Source organism: Pinus tabuliformis, chromosome 6 (genome assembly GCF_031772625.1).
Source record: "Pinus tabuliformis cultivar Carrire ecotype Pingquan chromosome 6, CPIR1, whole genome shotgun sequence".
Classification (NCBI taxonomy): domain Eukaryota; kingdom Viridiplantae; phylum Streptophyta; class Pinopsida; order Pinales; family Pinaceae; genus Pinus; species Pinus tabuliformis.
In genome coordinates this window covers 1,562,011,112-1,562,031,150 of record NC_142292.1, presented here as the reverse complement: position 1 = coordinate 1,562,031,150, position 20,039 = coordinate 1,562,011,112, and the positions used below count along the sequence as shown (strand labels likewise).

Genomic DNA, 20,039 nt, shown 5'->3' with positions numbered 1-20,039 from the left:
CTAGCATTTTTTCCTTCATTTCCATGCTCTCATAACTTATATTATTAATGGCATTTTTAAAAATCCAAAATTTTAATTAAAAAGCAATATCACTGACATAAAACAATAATTTTACTTATATAGCATGTCTCATTTTGTTTTTGGAAATTCAAATTTCAATTATCGAAATTTATTTGTATTTCACTTTTATTTTTGAAAAATACCAAAAAAATAACATTACTCAAGTCATTTTCTTATATTCTTTTATATATATTAAAAATATTATATAATTAATCTAAAAAAATTATTTTATTTTTATAAAAGAAAAATAAAAATTCTAATTAAAATAAATATAATGTATAATTAAAAAAAAATCATTTTATTAATATTTTATTAATTATTTATTGATTTTTTTTTCCTAAATCTAAATAATAATACCATATTAATATATAGTACTTTAAAATTTATACAATCATTAAAATTAAATTATATTAGAGATATTGATAATTTGATTAATTTTCTAAATTTATAACATTATTAATGAATTGAAAAATATTTTTTTCCCTTTTCATATGTATTATTTAAATATAGAAATGTTCAACACAAAAACATAAATAATTAATCATATATAAATATTAATGAAAAAATAAATTACAATTATTAATCATGAATTATAATACATAGAATTTTATAAATATCTATATTTTTTGAGGAAAAATTAAAATTCTCCTTCCAAAATTCACCATATCTCCTCACCAATACTTTTCTAAAAGTATATCTGTTTTGGTAATCAACATTGTTACCACTTCTAGCTAACTACTTTTTTTTAAATAATATAAAAAATAACCTTCTTGTGTCATTTTTTTCTATTCTTTTGTATATAGTAATTTTATTTATTTATTTAATCTAAATCAAATTAAAAATATACTTTTATAAAAAAATAAAAATTTTAAAAGATAAAAATTCTAATTAAAATAAATATAATATATGATTAGATATATAAAATAATTAATCTGTATTACTATTTTTTAATTATTTATTAATTAATTCTCAAATTTAAATAATAATATTATTATAATATATCATACTTTCAAAGTTATAGAATCATTAAAATTTAATTATATTAAAAATATTAATAATTAATTAATTTTCTAAATTTATAATATTATTAATAAATTAAAAATATGTATTTTATCTTTCTCTTCACATATGATATATAAATATGAAAATGTCGAAGACAAACTTCATATATGATATATAAATATGAAAATGTCGAAGACAAAAACATAAATAATAAATTGATGAAAAAATAGATTACATTTATTGATCATTGATCATAATACATAGAATTTTATAAATATCTATACACTTTGGAGGAAAAGGTAAAACTCTCAGTTCCAAAATCCACAGTTTCTGAAAATTTTTAGTTCTATTCCTTGCCAATACTTTTCTATTCCTTGCCAATACTTTTCTAAAAGTATTTCTATCCTGCTAGTAGACATGGTTACCACTCCTGCTAGTAGATATGGTTACCACTTCAACATTTGGATTTGTTCTTTTGATTATTTCAAGATTCTCTGAAATTTTTGAACAACCATACAATTTTATACTATGAAGGTTTTTAAGATTCCAATAACCTTTTGGCAACATCATTAATACTTCACACAACATTAATGTAAAATTTTCAAGTTTGGGCATTGCACCTTCCTGTAGCATTGGCAGCTCTTCTAATTCATCTAAATTAACCATTGAAAATGTCTCCAACATTGGGAATGCCCCATCTCTCCAAATTCTTTAGGAATCCTTTTTAACTTCGCACATCGTACGATATCTAATTTCCTTAACCCTCTTAGATTTTGTAAATGTGGAAGTTCTTCCAACATCTGACAGTCCCATAATTTAAGAGGATTTAAATTTTGAAGTTGATAAAATTTATTTTCCATTTTAACTATGTTAGAGCTCTCTAATGAAAACTTCTTCAACTTTGACATATTAGTAATATCTTCAGGTAAAAACGATGTGACGGTCTTCAATTGCAATGTTTCCGTCTGAAGCATCCTCCCTAAAATGCCCTCAGAAATTGTTTCTCCATTGTTCTCTAACCACAAATATTTCAGTTGTGTTAAATTCCCCATGTCGTTAATGGAACCCGCTTTTTGACCCCTTTTAAACACTCGAGGACTCCACTCTCTGCTAGAAACCGAGAAAGCTGTGATATACCATGCGGCAGACATTGCAAATCATCGCAATTTGCAAGGTCTAAATACTTTAGTGCTCTTAACATATGAATGTCCCACGGTAATTCTGTAATTCCGGACCCATAAAGATCAAGGATTTGGAGATTTACAAGTTTGGAGACAGATGCTGGTAACCTTTTGATTGGCACATACACTAATCTCAGGCATGCAAGTTGTTTCAAACCGCCAATACTTTCAGGCAATGATTGTATCAGAGGCAGTCCCATTTTTAGCTTCCTTTCTTCCATTCTACATCTTTTGCAGACTTACATTTCTGTCAAATCCCTGCATAATCCCATGCATTGTTGTTGAATGGATAACTCTCATAGAAGCTTTGAGTTCGAGTAGTGTGAAATTCTAGTATTTTCCTACTCAGTAACTCCCTTGCATTTTGGGCTTGATTCCCTAAAGTTCCGCTGCAAGTAACATAGATCCTCTTTGTTCCTGTAGATGTTGAACGCGACCTATTCTCTCTAGAAGACGTAGATCGCTAGGCTGACTTACTAGATATGAAGTTCAAAAATGAGAGACCACCTTTTGCAATCGTTCTCTACGTCTTAATCCATTCTCGACATTTGAGCAATTCGTTAATTAAATGTGTGTAACTCTTGAAGTCCATCTGTTGGAGTGCATTGAAGTTTTATATGAATGTCGTATCTCTGGTTATAATGTCATGTCTTAGGCTGTATATGATGCATTCTTCTGCGTTCTTGAAGTTTTATATGAATGTCGTATCTCTGGTTATAATGTCATGTCTTAGGCTGTATATGATGCATTCTTCTGCGTTCAAGCTATTATAAATAGGAAACGATACATTATATCCGGATGAATGACCGTGTAGTGAATGGAGTGTTGAATGGCGCATTGGAATTATGTATATACATTTGAATGGTGGGTGAATCATTATTTGAATGGTGTGTGTATCAATTTTTTTATATGCGTTAGCCTTTTTTAAGACCGTATTTGGAGTTATTTTTTAATACCATAATCCTTTACATGGCACATATATTAAATGGAGCATATGGATGGCAAATACCTCGAGTTCCTATTTTGAGGCGTGTATTATAATATATGTTATGTGGAACATTATTATAATATATGTTATGTGGACCATATGTGGTATGATAGGTGAGCATTATGTAATATGTCAGGAAGGTATATTGAGAGATTACATTTTTAATTGAAGGCATATTCATTTTTTTTGCAATTATTTTGAGGCCACGTCAAATTTTATGATGCATTCACTTATCTCCATAGTGGGAGTAGTTCTCACTCACAAAGAGAACTATCCTGAGTGGTCTCAAAAGATAAAACACACCCTCATTTTCAATGAGTTGTGGAAACGGATTTGTGAAGGAGAAGGAGACAATGCTCCTGCAAAACCCACTTCAGATAAGGACTTTTCCATTTGGGAAAACAAGAACAAGAAGGCCTATGCCTTGATTGCAACGTCAGTAAATGAAGAAGTGAATCGTCATATTTCACCATTTTCAAATGCCTTTGGATCTTTAATGAAATTGAAGGAATTGTATGACCCACACTCTAAACTTGAATTTATTAAATTGATGATTACGTTGTTCATTCTTGAGTTGAAAAATGATGACCCTATTGCCTTAGCATCAGAAGTAAGATCCATTATGCATGATATAAAGGGAACTATTGTTGAGATAGATATTCCTCTCATAGCTTATGTGAGGGCATGATATCCCACCCATTCACATTATCTTGAGTATTGCAAGCAAGTGGAAACCTTAAGGAGATTAATTTTGACTCCATTGAAAATCATTTTGCTAAGAGAGAGAAGGCTTTTGGGAAGAATTCAACTCCTCAGTATACTTACAAAGTTGAATGCCTTGCACAAAAGGAGAAGAATCATGCACAAGATTCTTCTATAGGAAGAGGTGGACAAAGAGGAAGAGGAAGGGGGGATTTTAGAGGCAGGGAGCAGACATAACCAAGGAGAAAAGTCTAATCTTCATTGCATATGATGCACTAGAGATGGAAATGATACATCCAGGTGTAAGTTTCCATAGGACAAAATTGAGCAGGAAAGGAATGAAGGGAAAGGTAAAACTAATGACAAAGGGAAAAGTAAAGTACCTAAATCCTCTCACTATGTTGTGGCACATTGTAACAATGGAGTAACTAAATACTTGTTCAATCCTTCACTTGCTTCATGGAAAGATGACTAGTTGCTTGATTTAGGAGAAAAATTCCACACAACTTTCAGGAGAGATTTCTTTGAAGAATTCACTCACGATGTTGATGGAGTAATATACTTTGCACACAAGTCAAAACTCAAGCCATCAGGCTCAAACTACCTGGTATTCCAGAATTTCTTCGGCATGATGTTTTATACCTCTCGGAGCCGAGGAGAAACTTACTGTCTTTGGTCCACATCTGCCAAAAAGGAAAATCCATTCATATATTTGATGGCAAGGTCGAGGTCAGAAAAGCATCATATCACTCACTTGTCATTATGGGGATAGAAGAAGAAAGACTTTTGAAGTTGCAAGGAACCTCTATTCGTTCACAAAAATTCTCATACAATTCTCACTATGATGAAGGTACATTTCCATCAAGTCTTTTATGGCATGCTAGATTAGGACACTTTAACTATGACAACCTTCGATTGTTGAAGAAAAATGGTGTTACTGGTTTGCCTATAATTCCTAGGAAACTTAATACTTGTATCTTAGGAAAGCACAACAAACAATCTTTTCATGATTCTCATTCCAGGGCACATAGAAAACTGGAACTCATTCATTCAGATTTATGTGACCCAATGCCTATTCCTTATGCAAATGGTAAATAAATATATGATGACATTTATTGATGACTACACCAGAATGTGTTGCATTTATTTATTGAGAACAAAACTAAAGCTTTTGAAACATTCAAGAACTTTCATGCATGGATTGAAAATGATACACGATCTCATATTGGCTCTATTCTCATTGATAATGGAAAAGAATACACTTCAAATGAATTTGAAAACTATCTTCGCTAGCATGGGATCAAACATCAAACAATTATGCCTTATAATCCCCAACAGAACAGAGTAGTTGAAAGAATGAATAAGGAAATCTTAAATATGGTACGTTCCATGATGTTTTTCAAGAATGTTAAATTGATGTTTTGGGTTGATGCAGTTTTATGTGATGTGTATATAAAGAATTTGTGTCCATCTAATGCTATAAAAAACAATCCTCCATATGAAATGTGGTATGGCCACATTCCTTTGGTGAGGCATCTCAGGGTTTTTGGTTCCATCTGTTATGCCTTAATACCTTAGGAACAGAGAAACAAACTCAGTGGAAGGAGTCATAAGTGTATCTTCTTAGGGTGCTCAAATACCTCCAAGGCATATCATCTCTATGATGAAGCCAATAAGAAGTTTATAATATCTAGAGATGTGATCTTTCTTGAATCTTCCAAGGCTCACAATATTGTTGAGCGACAACTTGATCACTGGGATACATTCAGACATGTAAAATATTTTCAAGGGTTTGATAATCAGATAAGGGGGGATTCCTATACTGGATCAATATGTGGAATCTTCTTCTGAAACACTCTCTCCCTCGCATGAAGCTTCAACCACTAATGACACTTTGAGTTATGTGAGTGACAGAATTGGGAGACTAAATCTTGATTTAGCCCCATCTCAATCAACTAAGTAGCTTAGGCCATCTTAGAAAGGTCCTTCTAAATGGTTGACAAAGACACTTGAAAGTGTTCATCCTGATGAGGTCAGAAAGACAGGAACAAGAAGCTCAACCAGAAAAAATGGAGCTGATGTAGATGATTCTGATTCACCTATTGATATGGATGTTTCTTATGATTATGAACTGAACTTGTCTACAGATTTCGAACCAACTTCCTTCAAAGAAGTTGCTTCTCATGATGAATGGAAAGAAGTGATGCAGAAAGAATATGATGCTTTGATAAAGAATGGCACCTGGAAGCTAGTTGATCTTCCATTAGGAACCAAATAAATTAGCTGTAAGTGGGTCTTCAAAAACAAGTATAAAGAAGATGGCTCACTTGACAAGCATAAAGTCAGGTCTGTGGAAAAAGGTTTTGCACAAAAGGAAGGGGTCGACTATGAGGATAATTTCTCCCCCACAACAAAATGGCCTACCATCCAGACACTCTTTTCCTTGGCAACACATAGCAATTGGAAGTCCATCAAATGGATGTAAAAACTACTTTCTTAAATGGATATTTGAAAGAAAATGTTTTTATGTCCCAGCCAGAAGGATTTGTTGTGAAGGGTCAGGAACATAAAATATGCAATCTTTTAAAATCCTTGTATGGCCTCAAGCAAGCTCCCCAAGCTTGGTACGAGAAGTTAATTGAGCATCTTTTGAAACTCAACTTCAAGCATAATGATCTTGATGATGCAGCGTTGTTTGTCAAGAAAGTTGTATATCTTTTGTTGTATGTAGGCGATATTTTGATGACAAGGAACAATGAGAGCTACATTTCATCCATAAAGAACAAATTGAGGAAAGGTTATGAAATGACATACTTGGACTATGTTCACTACTATCTTGAAATTGAAGTAACTCAACATCCAAAGTTGATATTCCTCTCTCAGAAAAAGTACATTAAAGATGTGTTGAATAGGTTTGACATGGTTGAGTGCAATCATTTGACTACTCCAATGGAACAAAACTTAAATCTCACATCCACTAAAGGAAAATAATTTGAGGATCCAATGAAGTATAGACAACTCATAGGAAGTCTCAACTACCTAACTACTACCAAACCAGATATTTCATTTTTTGTTGGAATCCTCTCCAAGTTTAAGCAAAATCCTTGTGAGGGTCATTGGTCTACTGCAAAAAGAGTTCTAAGGTATTTGAAGGGAACTCAAGACTTTGGATTTAAGTATACACAAGTGGGAGACTTCAGCTTGATTGGATACTTTGATTCAGAATTCGATGGAGATAAAGAAACTAGGGCATCTACATTAGGTTACGTTATGAGTCTTTGATCAAGATTAGTCTCTTGGAGGTCACGTAAACAATCAGTTCCACTAGATTCCACAACTGACGAAAAATATGTGGCAACAGCTGAAGCAACAAAGGAAATTGTGTGGCTGAGGAAAATTCTAGAAGATTTGCAGGAAAAACAAGTGCATTCTACTCCTCTAATGATTGACAACGCGTTTGCAATAAAGTTGGCCAAGAACCCAAAGTTCCATGATCGAACGACACGCATCAATACAAAATACCATCTTATTCGACATCATGTTGAGGCCAAGACAGTCCACCTACGCCATTTTTCCACAAACGATCATATTGCAGACATCTTCACCAAAGCGCTTGGAAGAGAAAAGTTTGAAAGATTCAGAATGATGCTTGGTCTCACCAACATCCCTTCAGATTAAGGGGGTGAATGTTGACCCCTAATCTTTGGGATTAGGTAAATCCATATAAATATTGTAAATAGAAAATAAAGAGAATTAGAAGACAGAGAAACTGGGAGATGAAACCAAGAGTCTCTCCATGTATATATCTATGATACATCTTAATGCAAAGACACAATTTGATTTGAGGAGTTACCTCCTGACCTATGCAAAGACACAATTTGATTTGAGGAGTTACCTCGACCTGACAAAAGCGAATGATCAAAATATTCGTAACTAAAATCAACCCAAATTTGTGAGCATTACACCTCCATATAACTAAACAACTACAAATTTATCGTTGTGCAACATTGTCATAACCCATTTTCAATTAATTTTTTTAATTAAATAGCAAAAATTCTCCATTATCCTATTGAAAAGTGTACATGAGCATAATCACCATTATGAGAAACAAATAAAGCAAGATCTATAGAAATGGAGGTTGTCCTAGCTTTTTTGCCTTCATTTCCATGCACTCATAACTTATACTATTAATAGCATTCTTAAAAATCCAAAATTTTAATTAAAAGGCAATATCACCCGCATAAAACAATAATTTTACTTATATAGCATGTTTCAAGAATATTTTTTGGAAATTCAAATTTCAATTATCAAAATTTATTTGTATTACACTTTTCTTTTTGAAAAATACCAAAAAAATAACATTACCCAAGTCATTTTCTTCTATTCTTTTATATATATAAAAAATATTATATAATTAATCTAAATAAAAATATTTTATTTTTATAAACTAAAAATAAAAATTCTAATTAAAATAAATATAATGTATAATTAAAATACATAAAATAGATTCACTTTATTAATATTTTTTTATTGATTTTTTTTCTAAATCTAAAATTTATATAATCATTAAAATTTAGTATTATAATATATGGCACTTTAAAATATATACAATCATTAAAATTAAATTATATTAGAGATATTGATAACTCAGTTAATTTTCTACATTTATAACATTATTAATGAATTGAAAAATATTTTTTTCTTTTTTTATGTGTTATTTAAAAATAGAAATATTCAAAAAAAAAACATAAATAATTAATCATACATAAATATTAATGAAAAAATAAATTACAATTATTAATCATGAAAAGTAATACATAGAATTTTATAAATATCTATACTTTTTTTAGAGGAAAAAGTAAAATACTCCCTCCCAAAATACGCCATATCTCCTAACCAATACTTTTCTAAAAGTATTTCTGTTATGGTAATCAACATTGTTACCATGTTAGCTAACTATTTTTTTAAAATTATATAAAAAATAACCTTTGTTACCACGGCTAGCTAACTATTTTTTTTAAATTATATAAAAAATAACCTTCTTTGTGTCATTTTTTCTATTCTTTTGTATATACTAATTTTATTTATTTATTTAATCTAAATCAAATTAAAAATATAATTTTATAACAAATAAAAATTTGAAAAGATAAAAATTCTAATTAAAATAAATATAATGTATAATTAGATATATAAAATAATTAATTTGTATTAATATTTTTTAATCTTTTATTAATTTTTTCTCAAATTTAAATAATAATATATCATACTTTAAAATTTATAGAATCATTAAAAATGAATTGTATTAAAAATATTGATAATTAATTAATTTTCTAAATTTATAACATTATTAATAAATTAAAACTATCTATTTTTTCTCTTCAAATATGATACATAAATATGAAAATGTTGAAGACAAAAACGTGAATAATAAGTCACATATATATGCTGATAAAAAAATAAATTACATTTATTGATCATTGATCATAATACATAGAATCTTAGAAATATCTATATATTTCTTGGAGGAAAAGGTAAAACTCTCCGCTCCAAAGTTCACTGTAAATCTCTGAGCTCCAAAATTCACTGTAAATCTCTATTCCTCGCCAATACTTTTCTAAAAGTATTTCTGTCCTGCTAGTAGACATAGTTACCACTTCCACATTTGGATTTGTTCTTTTGATTATTTCAAGATTCTCTGAAATTTTTGAACAACCATACAATTTTATACTATGAAGGTTTTTAAGATTCCAATAACCTTTTGGCAACATCATTAATACTTCACACAACATTAATGTAAAATTTTCAAGTTTGGGCATTGCACCTTCCTGTAGCATTGGCAGCTCTTCTAATTCATCTAAATTAACCATTGAAAATGTCTTCAACATTGGGAATGCCCCCATCTCTCCAAATTCTTTAGGAATCCTTTTTAACTTCTCACATCGTACAATATCTAATTTCCTTAACCCTCTTAGATTTTGTAAATGTGGAAGTTCTTCCAACATCTGACAGTCCCATAATCTAAGATGAGTTAAATTTTGAAGTTGATAAAATTTATTTTCCATTTTAACTATGTTAGAGCTCTCTAATGAAAACTGCTTCAACTTTGACATATTAGTAACATCTTCAGGTAAAAAGGCTGTGACGGTGATATTCAATTCCAATGTTTCCATCTGAAGCATCCTCCCTAAAATGCCCTCACAAATTGTTTCTCCATTGTTCTCTAACCTCAAATATTTCAGTTGTGTTAAATTCCCCAGGTCGTTAATGGAAGCCGCTTTTTGACCTCTTTTAAACACTCGACGACTCCACGCACTGCTAGGAACCGAGAGGTATTGCAAAGAAGTGAGCTGTGATATGCCATGCGGCAGACATTGCAAATCGGCGCACTTTGCAAGCGTTAAATACTTTAGTGCTCTCAACTTACCAATGCCCGAAGGTAATTCTGTAATTCCAGAATAAGAAAGAGCCAGGATTTGGAGATTTACAAGTTTGGAGACAGATGCTGGTAACCTTTTGATTGGTACGCACAATAATTTTAGGCATGTAAGTTGTTTCAAACGGCCAATACTTTCAGGCAATGATTGGATGGACGTACTACTCAAATCCAGAACCTTAAGAGAGATCATGCTCTCAATCACCCCCCTTGGAATTTCTCCCAAATGTCTGTTCCCATCCAATGTTAATGTGCAGATTTCTGGAGCTCTGAAAGACTCTGGAAGAGAAGTCAACTGGTTGCCAGTCAACAAAATTCTAGTGCGTGCTAAACACTGATTTGCATCCAATGTTGTGAGATCCTTACCTGCGCCACAGTAGAAGCTCTCTTGCTGCTCAGCAATTTGTATTCCGCAACTGCGGACAACGTCGTGCATCCTGAAATATTGCACGCGCCCGTCAATATCTCTCACTGTTGGTTCAATCAAACAAAGCTCGGCTAAATTGTTGACGTAGATTCTTCCGATCTCGAATTGGTCGTGGCCACCCTGATCTTGCAGCAGTCCTTCTCCCGACAACAACGTAGTGACGAGCTTAGGATGAAGAATTAGGTCTTCCGGAAAGGCAGCAGCTATGTACAGAAAGCACAATTGGAGATTAATGTTGTAGTTGCCCAGTGCGTCATAACTAAACCTGAGGCAATCATAGACTTCGTTGTTGGCGTTTGACAACCTGTGGCCTGCCAAGTCCCATTCTTGTGCATCAATAATGCCTGCCATTGCCCTCCCTACTGCTTTGATTGCCAAGGGAAGCCCTCCACACTTTGTACACACAACCCTCGCCTTTCCTTCGTCGATGTTTCCTGGCAGACTTCCACTGTTATGTGGAAAAGCATGATAAACAAACAGCCGCCAACTATCATCCTCCATCAAATCGCCTAATCTAATCAATGTGGACTTATCTTCATTAACTCCCATCTCCTGCAGCGTTTTCTGGTTCCTTGAACTCACAACAATTTTGGAGGTGGAATGGTCGGTTAGCTGGATTAGACACAATTCCTCCAGCAATCGGCGACCCTCCTCCCATACATCATCCAGGAACAACGCAAACCTTTTTCCCTGCATACTCTCATGCAACCATATTTTTATAGATTCTTCAGTCATATTTTGATCTGGATTTATGTTTGCTTGCATGGCTATTTGGGAAAAGAGTTGATTCCTAAGATTTGGGAAAGATGGAGACTGCGAAACAGTCAGCCAAAGCAACAATCCATTGGAAAATAAACCCCTCACCTTTTTGCTATTGAAGACGGACTTCAGGAGGAGGGTTTTACCAGAACCGCCCTTGCCAAGCACGCCAATGCACGAAAAGGAAGACTCACCCTCTGCCTCCATCACTGACTTCTCTAGTGCTGCAAAGGCATTGTGTTGCCCCACGATAAGGGGTTCGTTGATGAAGAAACCTCTTGAAGCATCAGGTTGGGTGGGCGTTGCAGAAGTAGAGGCTGCAACTGGAGAGGCTCGCAACTCTTCAATTCTCTCTCGGAGCTCCTCATTTTGGAGCATGCTAATCAAAGGAACTGATTGGAGATGCTCTCTGATATCTGAAATCAAACGAGTAATCCTTCTACTCGTTTTATAACGAGAAATCACGTCATACTTAGCGACTGTACTGCATTGTTGCGCCATTGCTGATGCTGGTCGGATAAGCGCATCCAACTCCTTAAGCCATGTATTAACAGCTGAGGGTCTCAGCTTATTGTTGCTTTGAGCAATTGAGATTTTCTTGCTATTTAATTGCAAGCGATAGTGCTGGATCTCCTTCAACATTGGCTCAATTTCCATTACCAGGCGCTTCAAATTGGCCAATTCTTTCTTGCAACTGCGAGCAATGTTAACGTGATGGATGATTTGGTGGATAGCCATGTCTATGCCCACATTAATAAATCCAGATACGAAACCAGGATCAGGCATGATAAAAAAATATGTTCAACTCCCTTGATAGCACAAAATAACAAAGCCCCAGAACGGTGAATATCAATATTGAGAAATCTCAAAATGAAAAATTCTCTCCAGCTAATGAAATCCTCAACCAATATTAACACTACAAGAGCAGAGCCTTGTGGAAGGGAACCAGAAATTATGTAACTAAAAACCAACCCGGGATTGTGAACACAAATGCTGAGATTTTGTAACCTATAACTCTCATACATTGATAGATAGGACCAAAGAATTGCACACTTATAGTTGTGAAGCAGCGTCATAGTTAATTTTTGTCATTTCAATAATGAAAAAAAGATTCTTTCAATTTTTTTTCCAAGGATGTGAAAGAGCATGATCGCCATTATAGCAAACAGTGAAAACGAGATTTTTTTTCAGTGATTGTTCAGTGAAAACGAGATTTGTGATAGCTTGTGCGGTAATGAGTGAATTCTTCATTTCATTTGACACAATTTGGGATGCGTGAGTGACGATAAGTTTGTGTTTGATAATTTACACAGAAATTTTCCAAAACACTGAATCTAGTTATATATATTCACACCACATTTAAAGTACATCAATGAGTTCTTGGTTATCTTAGTCCATCTTTTAAAGAAGCGTAGCATTACCATTAGCCCCACTTTCAATTTCACCGAACTCAAAGGGATGGATAACTTTCATCATAGGAACTTTGTTAATTTTCTTTTCCTCACTTTAAAAGAAAGTTCCGGGAATTTTCTCTGCCAAAAGAAAAGGACAGATAATATTGAGGGCCCTTCCTTCTTCCCCTGCCTTATCTGAATGATGTGAACGAGAACACTCTTCTTTTGAACGAAAGCAAAGGTAATGCTTTTTTATAGATTTTGTTTAGATTTGATAGAGATTTTCTCGCCAAAAGGAAAGGACAGATAATTTTGACGGTCCTTCTTGCTCCCCTTGCCTTATTCTGAATGACTGTTCTTTTGAACTAAAACAAAGGTAATGCTTTGTTATAGATTTTGTTAGATTTGATAGAGATTTTCTCGCCGAAAGCAAAGGACAGATAAGTTTGACTGTCCTTCTTGCTCCTGTTGCCTTGTTCTGAATGACGTGAACGAGAACGCCCTTCTTTTGAACGAAAATCAAGGTAACACCAGTGTTATTATGCATTTAATGTTTTTTTTTATTTTAGATTTTGTTAGATTTGATAGAGATTTTCTTGGAATGATAAGTTTTGAATTTATTAATATTTTTTAAATTATTAAATTCAATTATATATTTAAAAATACATTTAAAAAGAGAATCACAATTTTTTACAATAACTTACACCCAAAAAAAATTATCGCCACATTTTAATGCCGATTATGTTTTTTTTCCCTTAAAGTTATGGAAATTCCAGTGATATTTTGAAAAAATCTAGCAAGGATTTTTGCGAATCTATATAAAAGTTGTCAAACTTCATAATTTTAGGTGCTTTAGAGGTTTTTGATGGTGCAAAATCTATTTCCACCATCAAAAACATGATTCAAACACTCCCTCTATAAGATTTTTTGAAATATTTTTACCTCTATTCCAGCCACTTTTGACGGTCCGAGCAATTCCTCTACCTCTATAGGTGACTCCCATTCTAACCCATAAAAGTAAAATACTTCTAATATTTTAGACTACTCCATCTTTTATTTCTCAACATGTGTGACACCCCTTAAGAATTTTATGAATTTATATGCTAGTTTTAATTTATTCTTATTACAATTATTATTTTTTATGAACTTTGAAACTAACCATGGTTTATCCAAAGGAATATAGTGATTCATACATGGTTGAGACAAAAGTTTTTGAATATTAAAAGAAAAACTTTTAATATATAATTAAATAAAACTCTCCAAGGAGTTAGGTCACTTATAACTCTCTTCTTCCTGTAAAAAAAGACAATTCCAAGGAAGGCAGAGCTTTTTTGATGAGAAAAGACCGTGAGGAACAAAAGGAGAGAAATCAAGGAAAGTGAAAGTCTCACACAGGATATTGTGCAGGTGAACAAGTCTCACACAGGACATTGTGCAGGTGAGCAGGACGCTGAAACTTCTGAGGAGTTCTTGAGCTAGACTTGGGCCAGTGGAACCCTTGAAGAATCCTTGCAAGTTGGGACTCTAAAACGGACCAATGGTCTTGAGGTTTGGAGGTTCGAAAACTTAGGATTAATACCTATATTGTCTGGACGAGTGGAAGCTCGGGGGGAGACTGGACGTCATTGCCAGCGTCACGGTTGGTAGGAGAGACTTCTTGGTTTTGGCAAGGAATTAGATAAGTACATTTACATTACTGTATTTGTTATGTCTCTTTTCTTTTAAAAGAACAACATTTCTAACTGAGGAAATAAAAAAATAATTGGATGAAGAGTACATCTTTGTATAGAAATAGAATTGTATAGTATTACTTCATAGCAACATTTCTGACTAAGGAAATGAAGAACAAAATTGGATAGTATATGTCTGGTTTTAAAAGAAATTTGAATTGTACTTGTATAGAAATAGAACTATACAGTATAACTTTGTATGGAAAAGAAACGAGGCGGAGGAAAAAGAAAGAAAACAAGTATACTGTGGAATAACAAATCTTTCATATATTACTGATGAGCCTAGGTATTGCAACAATAATGCTGCAACTCCTAGGGCTACCAGCTTTACTTATCAACCCGGGGTTCGTACAAACTTGGAGGTGACAGTGCTATATGCACAAGTAGAAGTGAAGGTCCTGCCTGTTGTCACTGTTTGTCTAGCAAGAGACCCCAGGGGTTCCAAGCCAAACTTCTATAGGGTCAGAAGAAGCTTAATTCTTTGATGGAAGGAGAGAAAACCTATTCTAAGAGAGAGCTACTCTACTACAGTAATGAAGAAAACATCATGAAATGCTAAACTTACACCATAACCTAACTAACCAATTAAACAACTATGCTAAGCAAAATTGTTAAATTAACACTAACCTAATGCTAATTATCTAAGTTGCAAAAGTAAAGAGCATCAAAACTAGACTAAGGTGTAACAAAGAAACTTAGGCTAAATTAGGTTTCAAGCGGAAAAAGCAATCAGAGGTCGAAATCAGTGAAAGGAGGACGTGAGGGAGCAACAATGCATAAGAACCATTGGATCAGTCGGGTGAAAGGAAAATGAACGGCAGAGATTGGATCGCAGGAGGTTACGTAGATAGATGGGAGAATAGGGTTAACTAACAGGATGAACGGTGGAGATTATATCGTGGCGGTTGAGTGAATAGATCAACGAACAGGGTTAGCCGGAGATGGAAGGCTGAGATTATATCGCAGAGGCTAAGTCAAGAGATGGACGGACAAGATTAATTGGCAGATGGATGACGAAGATTAGATCGCAGGAAAAAGAAACGTGCGAAAATGACAAAGCGAGTTTAGAGGGCAATAAGCTGTTTATCGCGTGCCCTCAATGTTGTAAGTGGTTTTCTAAAATTTTGCGCGATTAGCCTAACTGGGAGACATGTAGCACGGAGAAACCACTCTCATCGTGTGCCCTCGGGTGAATAACGATCGAACAAAAGTCCACGCGATATTGCACGATAGTTGTCAGATCTGGTGAGGCAGATCAATGGTGGAGATTTGACCGAGCTAGTTGGTGAGCGGGTGCGCGATAGCTGTTGGATCTAATGAGGAAGATCGACGATGGGGATTTAAAGTGCAAAAAGTCGCATTAAAAGTGAATTGGGCAGTGATTGGGAAGGTTTGTTGGTGATCGGACGGTGAGGAAGCGATGTAGGAGGAACGTGTTGGAGGCGATTTCAAATGAAAATGACAGAGAAAACCAGTGTGGGTGAACAAATAACTACATTAAACAGCGAACTCCATAGCCCATGTGAGAATCAGAGACTGTGTTTTTGGGGTTGCTGGAGGGTCCCTTCCTCAAGTCATGGTCCCAAAGGGAGGAGATGAGGTCGAGACACCTGTGCACAACTTAATAGTGATTTTTTTCCTTTAACTAACCTGTGAACTGAAAGAAGGCATAAATGAAAGTAAATTAAAGCACAACGCAAATGAACAGAACCAGAAAGCTACTTCAGCAAATAACCAATGAGAAACCATGAATCTATTTAAGCAAATGAACAAGTAAACCAAAAAGCTATTTAAGCAAGTAAACAGAACTAGGAAGCTACTTAAACAGATGAACATAACAGAACTCTATGCTAGCATAAATGTACAGTAAAGAGGAGTTGTGGCTGCTTGGGTTGGGCCCTAACCCAAGAGCTTCAGCCCTCGAATTTAACTCAGAATTGGCTTAAACAGAACTCATTCTTATTGTGGAAACCATGGATTATAGAGCAAACTATCACAAGTTTTAGCAACTCAGAAATAAAACAGAGTTTTACAATAGAAGTCTGAATCCCACTGAAGTCCTCAGCGTCTCTATTTATATATTTGAAGTTTCTAACGACTTCCTTCCCATTAGGGAGGCTTGGCCTCTAACTCAAGAAAAACTGGTTTATGTCACTTTCGCTTGCTTGGATGTTTTTTAGTCTTACAAGAGCGTAATAGTTAACTTTAATAATTTCAATAATGTAAAAAGCTTCTTTCATTCTGTTTCCAAAGATGCAAAAGAGCAGTGTCGAAATTGTGGCCACAACGCAGTTTTAATTTACATAATTGGAATGTCCCAGAAATTTCCAAAACACGCAAATGTAATTATATATTAACAACACACTAAAAAAATCCACACTCACTGAAACTTTTAGCACCACATTCCGTAACCATGGACCCCACTCTCATACATTAGAGACGACGGCATCTTTTATAATTCCAACCATCAGTCAAAGAAGAGCAGCATTATTAACGGCATGGCATCTTTCATAATCCCAACAATCAGTCAACGATGGCCAGAATAATTATTACATTCAGTAACCATAGACCCTACTCTTATGCATCAACGACGATGGTATCTTTTATAAGCAATTGTCTGTATGTGAGATTTTTTTTGAAAAGTTTTCTATTTAATTTGTCTACGGACTATTTCCTTTCGTAATTCCAACTATTAGTAAAGACTATTTCCTTTCGTAATTCCAACTATTAGTAAAGACGAACAGCATAATTAAAGTCCGTAACCATGGCCCCACTCTCATACATCAACGAGGATAAGAAATTACCCCACTGTTATACATCAATGACGATGACATCTTTTATAAGCAATTGTCTTTATGTGAGATTTTTTTGAAAATTTTTCTATCAATTTGTCTACTCCCTTAAAGACTACTTCTTTCTATAATTCCAACCATAAGTAAGGACGAACAACATAATTAAATTCCTTAACCATGGCCCCACTCTCATACATCAACGAGGATGGCATTTTTTAATAAGAAATTATGATGGCATTTCTCATGGAGTCTTTTACGGAAGCGGAGGAAGGCACTGCAAGGAACTGCCCAGACAGTGAAAAGTGGTTGGAATTTGGGCAAAAAAAATTCAAAAAATCATGTAGTAGCAGTGTTTGAATCATGTTTTTGATGGTGGAAATGGATTCAGCGCCATCAAAAACCTCTAGGGCACCCAAAATATTGTAGATTGACAAACTATAACTAGGATTTAGAAAATTCCTACCCAATTTTATCAAAATATGACCGGAATTTCTATGATTTTCAAGGCAAAAAGTTAGACTAAAACATTTCTTATAATCAATTGTTTGTATGTGAGATTTTTTTTTGGAAAAGTTTTCCTATTATTTTTTCATTTAATTTGTCTAAAATTTGACAAAGATTTATTGAAATCACAAAATTATCAATAAACTCTTCACAATAGAGGTGCCTTAAACATTTTTTAGCCCGTTGAATTTATTTGTATGTGAGATTTTTTTGAAAAGTTTTCCTATTCATTTTTTCATTTAATTTGTCTAATATTTGACAAGGATTTATTGAAATCACAAAATTGATAAGTGAACTTTTCACAATAGGAGTGCCCTAAAGATTTTTTAAGATGTTGAATTTATATATGTAACCAAAAAACCAATTTAAACAACACAAATCAAGATTTGACCACAAATTTTTTCACCATATTCAACTACAAATCCAACAAAAAAATCCAAAATATCACACTTAAAAACTACTCCCTTTTACAATTCCAACCATAAAATCCAAAATATCACACTTAAAAACTACTCCTTTTGTACCAACCATCAATGAAGGACCAACAACATAATTAAATTTCATAACCATGGACCCCACTCTCATACATCAATAACGATGACATCTTTTATAATCCCAACAATCAGTCAAGGACCAACGGCATAAATAAATTCCGTAACTGTGGACCCCACTCTCATACATCAACGATGATGGCATCTTTTATAATCCCAACAATCAGTGCACAAAGAGCAGCATAATTACATTCTGTAACCATGGACCCCACTCTCATACATCAATGATGATGGCACCCCATAATTAAATTCCATAACCTTCGACCCCACTCTCATACATCAACGACGATGGCATCGTTTATAATCCCAACAATCAATTAAATCAGAGCAGCATAATTAAATTCTGGAACCATGGACCCACTCTCATACATCAATGACAATGGCATCTTTCATAACCCCAACAATCAGTCAAGGACCAGCGCCATAAATAAATTTTGTAATTGTGGACCCCACTCTCATACATCAACGACGATAGCATCTTCTATAATCCCAATAATCAATCCACAAAGAGCAGCATAATTACATTATGTAACCGTCGACCCCAGTCTCATACATCAATGGCGATGGCATCCCAGAACTAAATTTCATAACCATCAACCCCACTCTCGTACATCAACGACGATGGGATCGTTTATAATCCCAACAATCAGTCAACAATCAGTCAAATAAGAGAAGCATTGTTGAGTTCAGCAGTGAAAGCATAATTTATAAATAAATTGAAGTTGCAGAAAATAATGGTAAATAAACAAGATAATAGAATTATCAAACACAAAGATTGACACAGTGTTTTATGTGGTAAAACTCTCATTGTCAGGGAAACATTCATGGGCAATGATAATCAGTGTTCTTATTATCCAAGGAAGATTTACATTTTTTTTTTATGTTTTTCATATTGCCTCTATAGGCTTACATGGTTAAATAGAAACCCGTCAGATTTTTTCAAAATCCATCCTGTTACATAAGAAATTTTTTACATAAAACAAAGAAGTTCCTTTTATATGTTTTTTCCAAAAATTTATATTAGGAAAAACAAACTAAGCCAAGGAACCAATCTTAGCTATTATCCCAAAAATATAGGGAAATGGTTGGCAACTTTTAACAATCTCCACCTTGACAACAATTTACCTAATATATCATGCCCAAAAACATTCATCACCTTCTTTGCAATCCAAGAGAAGCGAGGCACCATTTTAGCTTCTCTAACAAGACTAGTTTTGTGAACATGTCTGCACAATTTTGTTTTGTATGGACCTTTTCTAGAGCCACCACCCCACTTTCATCAATAACTTGTCTTACAAAATGATATTTAACATGTATATGTTTTGTCTTACTATGATAAGTTAGATTCCTCGCCAAGTGTATAACACTTTGTCTATCACAAAATACTTTCACCTTGTCCTACACCCTTCCAAACTCACATAGCAAACCTTTTAACCAAATTGCGTCTTTGCAAACATGCCATACAACTAAGTTATGAAGCTTTGACATCCAACTAATGATATTTAACATGTATATG

At 33.8% G+C, this 20,039-nt stretch overlaps 1 protein-coding gene across 1 annotated transcript; it reads right to left on the bottom strand.

The window, feature by feature from the left end:
- Nucleotides 1-9,431: 9,431 nt before the first annotated feature.
- LOC149264702 (disease resistance protein UNI-like) lies at nucleotides 9,432-12,338 on the bottom strand. The gene has a single exon (XM_089400450.1). The coding sequence runs from the start codon at nucleotides 12,336-12,338 to the stop codon at nucleotides 9,432-9,434; it is 2,907 nt and encodes a 968-aa protein (XP_089256576.1).
- Nucleotides 12,339-20,039: the final 7,701 nt, after the last annotated feature.

What these genes read in the sequence shown, in the direction of transcription:
- LOC149264702 (XM_089400450.1), bottom strand. Translation starts at nt 12,338, where the DNA reads ATGCCTGATCCTGGTTTCGTATCTGGATTTATTAATGTGGGCATAGAC.